General features: G+C 34.9%; 1 protein-coding gene across 3 annotated transcripts in view; it reads right to left on the reverse strand.

Annotated features, from left to right (window-relative positions):
- Positions 1-12,220, reverse strand: part of SYNE1 (spectrin repeat containing nuclear envelope protein 1) — a 289,742-nt gene that overhangs the window by 196,112 nt on the left and 81,410 nt on the right. For all 3 annotated transcript variants that reach the window (XM_041424009.1, XM_041424008.1, XM_041424007.1), the window contains exons 13-18: positions 11,624-11,736; positions 10,917-11,085; positions 7,270-7,366; positions 5,705-5,907; positions 1,881-2,045; positions 201-353 (exon numbers count right to left, since the gene is read on the reverse strand). In XM_041424009.1, the coding sequence (XP_041279943.1) occupies positions 201-353; positions 1,881-2,045; positions 5,705-5,907; positions 7,270-7,366; positions 10,917-11,085; positions 11,624-11,736 (900 nt within the window). The remainder of the gene's footprint in view (positions 1-200; positions 354-1,880; positions 2,046-5,704; positions 5,908-7,269; positions 7,367-10,916; positions 11,086-11,623; positions 11,737-12,220) is intronic.

A 12,220-nucleotide genomic window follows, 5' to 3' on the forward strand; every position in this document is an offset into this window, starting at 1 on the left:
TATATATACTTTAGATATAGCTGAAATCATACCAAAAAAAAAAAAACCAAAAAAAAAAAAAAAAAAAAAAGCACCACTGGTAAAAAAACCCAATTAATAATGGGAATGTATATTGAAATAATTGTATGTTATCAGAATTAAATAGTCACAAGTATCTTTCTTTTGAAGGAGGAAGAAAGAAACAAAAGGAAGACACTTACTTCTAAATCTTGCACAAAAGTTTTGACATCATGAAAGGACACTTCTACAGGGATTGAAAATTTCGTATTGCTTCCATCAATAAAAGCTGTCAAATGGGCCACACCATCCACAAACTCCTTCCTCATTTTGTCCAGTTCATCTGCTCGAGCATACTAAAAAAGAGAAAGTAAAGGAAAAAATTAAAAAAAAAAAAAACCAAACAAAACAAAACAAAAAAACCAAACAAACAAAAAAAAAAAAAAAACAACCCAACCCAAATCAGACCAAATTACATACTTAGCAAATAATGATTTAAGAGAATTAGCTTGTTTTCAATTCAATTGTTTGCCGGAAAAATGACATTCAATGAAACACAATATAATGGAAAGTAATCTAAATTCATCATCTGCATTAGTTTCAATAGTAATGATGCTATGATTAACAGCATGTATACAGGAGGTCAGCCTCTTTTAAGGTTTGGGGAATGCCAGACTCATTTGTTTCTACCCTAGAATCAACAGTCCAATTCACTTCTCACTACCTACAACATCAATTTTGAAAATTCAGCAAAGAGAATAGAACATGAAAAGCCTAGAAAAGCTAAAGAATAAGGGATATCCTAATAAAGGAATGCTGGCTGGGGGAAGGGGAAACACATGCTTTAGAAAGTAGAAAGAGCTGTGTGACAGAAAGGGTGAAAAAGCCTGTGAGAAAAAAAAACCCACATAGCCAGCATATGAAAGAAGCTGCATAAGTAGTGGAAGAGACATTTACATCAGTGAATCACCCTAAATAGCATCAGCAAGTAAAGCTTGAGAACATTCTTGTCAACAGTCTGGAAAAGTTACAATAGAAGAGAGACAATAATTTTTTGCTTTTCCTTTTAACTTGACTGCATAGGAGATAATAATGCCAGTAAAGAAAACAGGTTCAGTACCTTCAACCAGGCAACTGCTATTTAAAATCACTGAAAGAACACAATATTGACAGATGCATATTGACTAGAACAAAGATATTTTCTTATGTGTTTACGAGGTGTGAAATAGTTCTGCGTAATTAAGATCACATCTTCTCTTTGATTTTTAAAGAGCAAATATAGAAACCACAATTCTTTTTGTAACAGATGAATCTCTTACATGAGGTAAAGGATAGGTTTATTAGTTTACTATTGGAGCCTGCTTGTAGGCAAGATAGAAGTAAAGTCCAACCAAAAGGGAGAAAAAATTTAGTTAATTAAATTAATTATTGTCCCTGCTTATGGTTGCCATACAATAATTGGGAGGAGCTTTCTTTAAAGAGTGGTGAAAATAATAGTTTTCACCATGTTCATGTTTAGTTTTACAGAGCTTTTACTCTAGCAATAGGTACTGAAAAACAGTAATTTTCTTTGTAGAACAGGATTAGTTATGTATCAATAAAAACACTGTGTCAAGACAGGTGACTGATGAAAAACTACATCTTAGACTAGTTCAAAATGTCCCCTCACCGGCTCTGAAATAGCTGTATAACCAAAAAGGTAAATAAAAGAAGAGCTCAAATACAATAAATTACTGTCAGGGAGTAATTTCTAATTTAAATACTGATGAACAGTTAGTCACTTTAGAAAGCTGTCCTACAGTCCTGCTAACAGGGCTATCTGTCTTGCTTGCCTGGAAATGACAAAGTAAATATTTAAAAGTAACTAGGGCAAAATCACTTACCTGCTTAACTTGCATAAACAATTCTCTCCATCTTCCATTTAGCAACAGAAGCTGTTGTTTAAGATCTCTGGAAATGGTTTCATCACATGTTTCAATTAGAAAATTACCAGCATCATTCATGGCTGTGTGCTGTTGGATCCAATGAGGTAAGTGCCGGAAGAAATCCTGAGGAAGAAAATAAAAACACAGTCCCAAAACCTTTTCAATTAGTCTTTATCTTAAATCATAAAACTAAAATTTAATCACCCGTTCGTGACTTGAAAAAAATTCGTTGAACAATTATCCTCTGATGCTCTTCACATCAAATATGCCATAACAGAATTTTAATTTCTGTGAATATAACCTGTGGAATTAAAAATTACTGCCAGTTTACTTACAGCTCATTTTACGCCAGTGAGTGGCTTCAGTTAAACTAATGAAATTCCTCCTTAAGAGAAAACTCCATAATTAAAAATGCTGTCAGGGCTCAAGTATTTTCTGTGTTGTCCTTAAACAGTGTGGGCTGATAGCCACCAGCCATACACAGCCTGTGGGGAGGTCCCCTGCTGAGAACCACATGCAGCTTTCCAAGGTCTGGCCTCTCAGAAGACCTGTGAAGACTGATTTTTTTTTATCATTGCTTCCTCCTATGTCAGAGCAGGTAAGCACAGAGGGGAAAGAGATGGCTGTCAGTGATTTTGTCCCCCTCACTGAGACAGCCTAACAGACAATATGCATCTTGTAGGCAGGCACGTGCACATAAACTGGTAGAGAAGACAAAGACCAATTCCTTCCTTTTGTCTGTTCCAGACAATGGGCAATTGTTCCTAAGGTAGGCATCTCTGGGCTTTATGACTCCACCTATATCTGTAAACAACAGTACTCAAGCACAGTCTCATGATTGTCCACATCTTCTCTGACATGGTTTTGGCTTGTCCCTGCTACCCTTCTCCCAAACAATGCACAATTCAATGAATGGCACAGTCTGTGGCCGAGTGGATCATAAGGGTGCCTTCCTTCAGGGGAGAAGGAGTAATCAGAAGGATTCAAGCTACCTGATCCTCAGGATTTAGGAGGGGGCAGTGATCCATTTTGTTTATGATTATCAACCTACCCTATAATTCCAAAACCATTCACCTTCCACATGACAGTCCAATACAATCCTTTACTCAATGGCACATGAGAAAAATTCCCATCCAACCACTCTGTCAGCCATCCCAAGTTTCAGAGCTACAGTTCTGAAACTATTTGTCAGAACTCAGCCACATATAAAAGAAGTTCAGATGCAACTGTAATGAAAAAGACACGTGGTTGTATTCTGGTCAAATATCTCGAAGAGATAATTGAACAACACACAGTGTTTCAGTTCCTTAAAGCTGAGATCAATAGGATTCAGGTGCTCTGTACTGATGTATCAGTGAATAAATTTAATCAGCTAAGTAAACTGCATCTGCAGTTTGAACCTTTTTCCACTTGCAGTGGAGCAACCCCCTTGTTTTCTACAAAGGCTAACCTTTATGAGCACATCCAAAAGAAATAAATATTACTGAATCTCCACTGGTCAGCTTTCCAGTGGTCAGGCTCATTAGAGGGCAAGAAGAAAAAAGCACGTGGAGTAAACTACTCATATCCTTGTTTCTGCACACTTATTCCCACAAACCATCACCTTCTGCAGACCTGGCTGGAGAGGCTCTCAATTTCAGAAGCCAACCTAAGACATGTGTTAAATTTAAACAAGTTTGGAAGATACTGGGAAGCACATCTTATTCTCAATTCAAACAATGCAGCTCTTTTTAAGGAAGTCACCACATGAGATCTAGAAGCTGTCTAAAACCTTTTGGATACAGCTGTGTGTGGGAGGGTATAGTTAGAATGAAATTATGGAAAGAGGTCCTGGAAGTAAACAAACGAGCTGTAGAAAGAACAGTTTGAAAAATCCAAGCGCATACTGGTTGGGTTTTTTTGGGGTTTTTTTTTGTTTGGTTTTTTTTTGGGTTTTTTTTGGGTTTTTTTTGCAAGATCTTCAGTGTTACAGGTTCACAATAAGGTTTCTGAAAACTGAAGCCAACCAGAAAGCCAACAGGCCACTTTCTTTTCCAAATCAAACATGCTGGTCTGGAAACGCTACAGAGATAATGGAAAGAAGAAGAAATCATGACAGCATGATGAAGGGCTACTGTGGTCTTTGCCTAGGATAGAATATCCTGTATTTAGGTAATACAGGTAGGGTTTGGAAATGGGCAACTTTGTATCATAATACTCATATCTTTGTGGGTTTACAGAAAAAATATTTTGAAACGTTTAAAAATGTTTGACACCATATTCCAAACAATAGTTATCATCTTTCACCTGGTATTCCAGACGTTTTTCTTCATGGATGTAAGACTATTAATTTTACACACCACTATAAGAATTTATTTTGGTTTTAATAATCGCATATTAAAACTGCTAAATCAGACCTATCCTTGGAACTAAGTGAGAAGTGGAACATTAATAAGAACATTATTGTTGTAGAGAGCTTAAATCAAGATTAAAAGTAGAAGTACTTTTAAAATATGTATCTCAGTCTACAGACAGATGCTACGCCTCAGTAACCTTTAACAGGTTTGAGCCAATGTATTTTTAAGAAAAAATTTAGCATTTTGGGAAGAACAAAGCTTCATGTCTAAGGTTTTCAACAAGATTTCTTGAAATTTTTGCAATCATATATCAGAATGAAAATAATTACTTGTTGCATTTATGTTAGAAACCAAAAGCAAGCATATACTGTATGGGTATGTTCAAATTTCTGCTTTGAAAATCTTTGAAGATAAAGTTATACATCTAATCAGAAAATTAAATGTTTTTATTTATAAACATGGATTTAAGAATATTTCATTTTAATCAATGTCCAGTTACATAAACCATACACCAGTATGTAAGATCACCCTGATCAGCAAAAGTCATCCTTCTTGCCCAGTAATAATTGTTTGAATCTACATTATGCCAGACTGGTTTTTTCACTGGTTTATTTTTACTGAAAAAGTGTATTCCATTAATTTACATCTGTTTGAACTAACAAACTTTAAAAAAACATATATTGTTTTTTTCATGTAACATGAAATGCTCATTCCTGACTGATGTCAGTTTGCCATCTTACAGCCCATGAGAACCCTACTTTAGTTTTAAGAGATACATAGCTGCAACTTTGGGATCAGCTGCAAATTCAGCAATTATTCCTATTAAACACAGGAATATTCAAGTAATTCCAGGTTATTATTGAAGGTTTACAAACTTAAATCTTAGTGCTTCAGTACTCTAACATTACAACAGAAAAAAAAAACAACCAAAACCAGAACTATCTTTATAACTGCAAGTCCCCAGAATCAATTGTCTAAAAGATTTCTGAAATGCCAGGGAAATGGGTAATTAATCAGCCATCAAATATAACAACACATACTAATAATACTGCTCTTTAAAGGTAAGGAGTACTGAAATGTGTCACCTAAAAAAATCAGTGGAAATATCTTTATAGGTAGTCCATGATTACTCACTTTGGTGCTAAGAGCTGTATTTGCCATTGAGTGAATCATGCAACATTCCTGCCTCTGAGCAATACTGTTGCCCTATATTCATGTCAAAGATGCCTCTAGCCATGGTACCACAGGTGAGGCTTTCTCCATTGTGTATATATGTATATGTATAGATATATTTGTCTCTAGATGTTATACAAGCAAACACTGAAACTCCTATGTTGAATGAAGACAGGATGTCGAAGTCTGAGCAAAACCTAAGCAAATGCAGAAAAAACCCCCAGTGTTTCACAATTTACAAAACAGCCATATGAATATGCTACCAGTGCATACCTTTTTTGAATGTTCAGGCTGATTCAGCATTTTCTCAGCATCTTCAAGCCAAGCTTGTAGACCTGCCACAGTGCTGCTGTATCTGTCCCAATTAGCAATTACTTCTTCCAGCATGCTTCTTACACTTCTCACCTCTACCGAGAGGTTCCTCCACTGAGCTGTGGTGTCACTCATGAATTTCATCACATTCTCAACTTCTTCCACTGAGATACAGGAAAGACATTGATTATTTTGTTTCATTACTATTTCTGTAAAGATTGACTTTATATCATGCTTATTCACTGTCATCAGGGAATGTTATTTTAATGTAACTTCTACTTCAGTAGGCTTTTATATACGAATGTTCAGTTCATAGCCCAATTTTAGCACAAGATCATGACTGAGAAATTAAATGTGTGACTTAAAGACTTAGGAAAGTACATAAAATGAGTGCTAAATTAAAACAGCAACACTGCATATTGTATGTGGTGTCCATTTCAAATCTGCAATAAAAGAAATCAAGAGACAGTCTTGACTTAAAAATAGCAGAAAATGAGAGTTGCATAATATAAAAACACACATTATGTCTACACTGAAAAGTATGGAATGAAATTCTGATCTTTCTGCCATTGACTTTGAAACCAAACTGCTGCTAATTTTTCCCATTTAACTTTTAGCATTTTCCACATAGCAAGAAAGGAAAAAATGTGTCCTCATTCCAGTGGAAAACAAACAGAGAGAAGAAAAAAAGGGCAAGCAAATGCTGAGACTTCACAAAATATGCAGAATATGTTTGTTTTAAAGAGTTTTTAGCTAATTTGAACTGCTATTGCTGATTTCATACATGTTAGTATTTGTTCTTTAGGGAAGAATTTGCTACTGGATTTTATTTATTAATATCATTGAATAAATCTGTGACTTTTGTTGTTTTAAAGAATACCTTGAAAAAATGTTTATTTTTGTAAAATTTGGGTATCACTATCAATTTAAATTTCCCAACAAACAAAGGCATCCATTTTCTCCACCCCCCCCCCTTAGCAGCAGCTGCAACAATCCTCCAAAGACATTATTGTGTTACAGATTAAAGTGATCTCATGTCTGTAATTATCTAGGTCAAACACTGCCCTCGAATCCTCACCAAACTCAGCAGTATTCAAGAATGACAGGAGGCAGCTGTTGAATCAGCTATACATTTTTTCTCATGTATGTCCATACCGCAACTACCATTTGAGTTCCTCTTGCAGGTTTTCAAACTTAATGAAGAACCTCCAATAAACCAAGGGATGATTTTGCAACTATAATAGTGGGATCAACTCCCAGCTGCCTTTTTCTTTTAAATTAAGCAAAGCCAGGGAGCATTTCCAGGCACTAGAACACCATTTTTTCCACTCCTAATTTGGTTTCTGTCACAATTTTTTATCCCAAATTAACAACACTGAAATAATCCAAGAGTTAGCATGGCCAATGGGCTTTTCCCAGGAGGAAGTCTGAATATGACCACCCCCCTCCCTTGGAGATCCAGAAACAGCAGCCTGCTCTGGTCCAGGTGCCTACATGCTAGTGACAAAAGAAATATAGACATTTACCTGAGCCATTTGCTTTGGCATACATTTCAGCTGCTCGTTTCAAGATCTGGTAGGTAACTTCATACTGCTCAAAGAACTTACTATTTTCAATAACAGACTGAAATGAAAAAAAGCATGGTAACAGATAAAATAAAGAGGGGTATTAGTATTAGCAATAATTTATACAAAATTACATCAGGACATTGATGACAACATTTAACTTCATCATCCCTCCATTCATATTTTCATCATTATAAAATAATATTTTTAATACCATAATTATAAAACAGCATACAAATATCACCTTTTCAATTTAATGGTACAGCAGAGTATATAATTTCAAATACAGATTTATTTACTTTCCACATGTAAATGTTATTTGAAATTTTCTTATTTGCTGTCTTGCTGGAAATCACTAGCATATGATACCTAGAATATACAGAAACTGAGTAACTAACAAGTTATTTAATGAAAACTGTTTTACACTCAAAACTAAGTGGAATCATTTTAATAAAACAGAAATTTTCCTTCATATATGTCACCATAAAATTCAAACCCAGTTGTTCCTGTACTAAGCCTTTGCAGTTAGACAGGTTACACCTTAATAGATGAAAAAGTTTTGCTTTATTCTTCAATTTTTCTTTACCTCCTTTGCAACTGCCAAAAAGTAAGATCAAGGAAACACTGCACAAAGAGATGCTGCTTTTCCAAAGTGTGACACAGTGCTGTTCCTTTGTGAGTGATGGTTTAGCTCTGTGATGTGTTATAGTGCGATGAATAAATTATCTGGAAATATTTTGGTAAAAAAGTTATGCCTCTGACATTTATGCCTCCTCATCCCTTATGGCAAATGAAAGTGACCTTTTCTTACATGTCTTTCAGAAATGTTATTTCCCCTAAGTGCAATACAGAATTATAGCTCTACATTATGCAAGCACATTATATCTAGCATTACCAGTGTTAAAAGAGGAAAGGAAAGGTAGAGTTTGGAATGGTTCTGTAATTTATGCCACATCTCAGCCCTCCTCAGCTACAGATTACAAAATTAAGGAATGCATACCCTACATATGTCTATACAAGCTTTGGAATGCTAGAATAGACAAAATCAGGCAAGTGTGATTTTGATTAAACCAGGTTCCAAATGAAGTCCATGTTCAATGTATTTTGAGCAGAAGAACCAGATCTTGTGTGTTCATAAACCCATATTATATAACATGAAAAAAGCACTTAAAAATAATTCTGCCAGTATACATCTAAAACCCTTCTATTTAAAACCTTTGACAGTTGCTATGTCAGGTTACAACAGCTATCTAGTAGATAATTTAGAACTGTGTTTATAACTAAGGAAACTAGAAGTCAAGAACAATCACAATTTTTCTCTGTTCTCCTGTTAAAACAAAATCTGCCATGTATGAAAACCTACAGGTTTTGTCATGAATTGTGTGACAGACTCATGATTTCACCTTTGCCAAACCCATGCAGACATATTAACCTGAGCCAAAATCTCCAAGACTTCAGATGAAAGAGAAAAAAAATTATATAATACTGATATCAAGAGCTATCTGAAATATTTTCCAAAATTAAATAAAGACATTTTACTGACCAATATTGTCTACCATCTGACAAGACTCCTTGAAGAAAATTAGCAGCTTTCTCAAACCAATGTAGCATATGATGCTAAAAAAGTGCTAACACAGCAGTGCTACAACACAGTTCCATGGGTTAAAAACCATGGATAACTGTACCTAATATCTCCATTACAGTGGAATTTGGTACAGTTTATTATTCAGGTTGATGGTGTACAGTCTGTGCTGACCTTTACTTCTGGTGTATGCCAGATGGGTGAAAAGATGTTAAGATTAAGTAAAAATCACCACTTTTATTTTTAAGCTACAGTACGTAAATATTTTCCAGGCATATGTTCTATACAGATCCTAATTACGCATGTTCCTAGAATGCTGACATTCCCCAGTCTGTTTTGGCAGACAAACAGACTTACATTTTTATCTCCTGCTAATATAATCACTCTGACTATAAGGTACTGACTACAGCTTTCCTATAAAAGACTCCCAATGTACTGGAAGAGCAACACTTGTCCCTCAGTCCTAGAAAACTGGGACAAGTAATAAAATAAGCCAAAGCAAATAAGCCAAAGCACATCAAATCTCTTTCCATCACATCTTGAAGGAGCAGAGGTCAAGGCCATTTCAAGAGTGAAAATGAGATTTATTTATCTTCCTGTCCTGATTTCCTCATTTTGATGTCATATAGTTTCAAAAATAATGCAAGGAAGCATCTTCCTTCCCTAAAGACCACCTCAGCATCAGTGGTCTGAATTATAAGTACAATGAAGGCACTTGCAAACTAATATACAGGTAAATAACTTCATGTTCCTTTTAAAGAAAAAAAAAAAGGTACTAAAAAAACCCTGAAAATTCAAGCTATGCACTTTTTTATTATTTCCTTTGTCACCTTCTTGTAGTTCTTTATAGAGTCTTAGAGAGTAAAAAAACAGACTACAATCGTAGTTATTGCACATCACTCCAGCAAACTAAGTTAATTCAAGGAATTATCTGAATTTTGTAAAGCTTGTCTATAAAAGAAGGTTAACTGACTCCTGAATTTTTGTTTGTCCCTAACTGCTGAAGTTTAAACACTTTGAAGAGTGAGAATTTCACCCAAATTTCACTGAGTTTGACATTTTCTTTTCAAAGAAGTGGGGACATCAATAATTTTCTCTGCTCATTGTGCTGGCTCTGAATGGTTCTGCAACTGTATTCGTTCTTTTCAGACTTAATTTTTGTGTGCAAGTTCCCCCATATGGATTAGATAGAAGGGAAAAAATATATTTAGACCAACCCTGCTCTTGACAGAATCCTTCATACCCCAATGTAGAAGTGCAGCAGTACTGTCATTCTACCTACACTTGGCACTGCACGTGTGAATTTAAAAAGATGCAGCAGCGTAACACTGAAACAGAATTTATCAATGAACACTTGTAAGTCAATGGTTTCTGTTCCTTAACATTGTAAATGGCTGATGCAGAGCTGGAGCAAACTATTTCCAGAACAGAAATAAAAAAAGGTATTCAATTACTAATCTTGAGTAGGAAAAGAAAAATCATTCTTTAAAAGATGAAAATTAATCCCCTATAGGTATAATATATTAAAGAAATATATGGAGGTAAAATAACATTCTTTTTTATTAATCTTTTGGAAGACTCTAAAAAATACTGTGTGTGAATGCATGCCAAAAGCCTCCTCTGTCTTTAACTCTTACACTGTGTATAGTCACTACAAAGTGCTTCTATCCAGGTGTAAAAGAAGATGAAATTAACTTCTTTGGAATTGCTATAAAAAGGAAGCAAAAATCTAGGATTTAGAACTTCCAGACATGCTTGCTAAATTAATCACTGTACGGCAGCTGGAATAATATTTCTCTTTTTCAAAAAATGATGCAAAGAAAATAATTTTTACCTTTAGCCTTTTGACTGAAGTTCCTCCATAGGGAAGACAGATTCACCTCTGAAGATATATTCCATAGGAATGCAGTCATAAAGTTGATGACTGATAAATATGATATCTGTTTCTGTTCTTTGATACAATTCTAGCAAACTTAAATATGAAAATTTTAAAAATGGTTATGAAAAGAGGACAACCCCAACTTACAATATAATTTTGAAGAAGCAGTTCCACGGACTCTCGCCTTCCGTATTTGATAATCCATGATTTTAACTTTGATTCTGCAAAGACTAAGAGTGACAGTAGACGGTACTTCAGTTCCAGAAACTCCATCTTCAACAGATGGAGCTCAGATGAAGAGACAACAAAATTAAACCTATAAAATGAATGACAGTATAGTAAAATACAGCAATATTCATTTTTGCAGAAGAGACTGAAAGCAGTTCAGATATTTTTCTAATTTTTCACCTCATTGAGAGTCTACAAACATTTCATTATGTGTGATGATATTCTGATGACTGCTCTTGAACAAGAAACTAATTACATTTCTTTTTAATCATAGAAAACATAATTTCACTTCTGTTACTAAGTTTTGCAAAGTCATTTTTCTTTTTTTCCACATGCATGGCTGTTATATAACATTTCTTCCAGGGACAAGTAATAACAGCATCAGTATAAAAAAATTATTCCCATCCAAAATCTATTGCTTAATTTGATTCTCATCAATTTTAAAAGCATCAGGTTTTTCAGTATATTTTTATGTATATTCTAGTATATTCTAGGAGGCTTTTCCATCCATCTCAGTTTGCCACTGAGAAATATAACTAGACAGTGATCTCTGCATGAACAGATGAAAAAGCAAACAGGCTCCCCTTCATGCACAGAAGCTTTTCATTTCAGATTGAAAGCCTTACCTGTCTGCCATATCCTCTAATTGGTCATGTGGAACAGGCACGCCATTAACGGACCTGGTCCTGTGGATCTCATGGAAAGCCTTTTTGTGACCATCTATGTTTTTCAGCAGATCCTGATTGGATTTTAAGAAAGAGAGAGATATTGAGAGAGTGGGGGGAGGGAGGAGAGGGAGAGAAAAGGCTCACAGTAGGCTATCTAACTAATAAGCACAATTTTAAGCCGGCTCTGATGACTCAATGTAGTTAACTATTTGATCGTGCTCTCACATTTCCATGCAAGGTAATGCATACCACATAAGCATTTACATCAACTTGAACCTTTACACAGGGAACCCCCTTATGTGAAGCTCTGTTACAGATATTATGAACAATTATGAAAGACTTTAAAACAGGATATACTGCAAAAGGTTTAACAAAACAAGAACCCTTAACTGTATTAAATAATCTCTGAAATTCAGTCTGCCAATATGCTAACATCCCAAAAGCATAATCCTCCTAAATTTACTCTTTAAATCTTTGTAACAGATAATAACCTTTGCTAAGTATAGACTGAAATTTTAAGCAACTAATCTGCTCTACTATATATAGGAAGAAGAT

The sequence above is a fragment of the Onychostruthus taczanowskii genome, unplaced genomic scaffold (assembly GCF_017590055.1).
Source record: "Onychostruthus taczanowskii isolate IOZ18803 unplaced genomic scaffold, ASM1759005v1 scaffold8, whole genome shotgun sequence".
Classification (NCBI taxonomy): Eukaryota; Metazoa; Chordata; class Aves; order Passeriformes; family Passeridae; genus Onychostruthus; species Onychostruthus taczanowskii.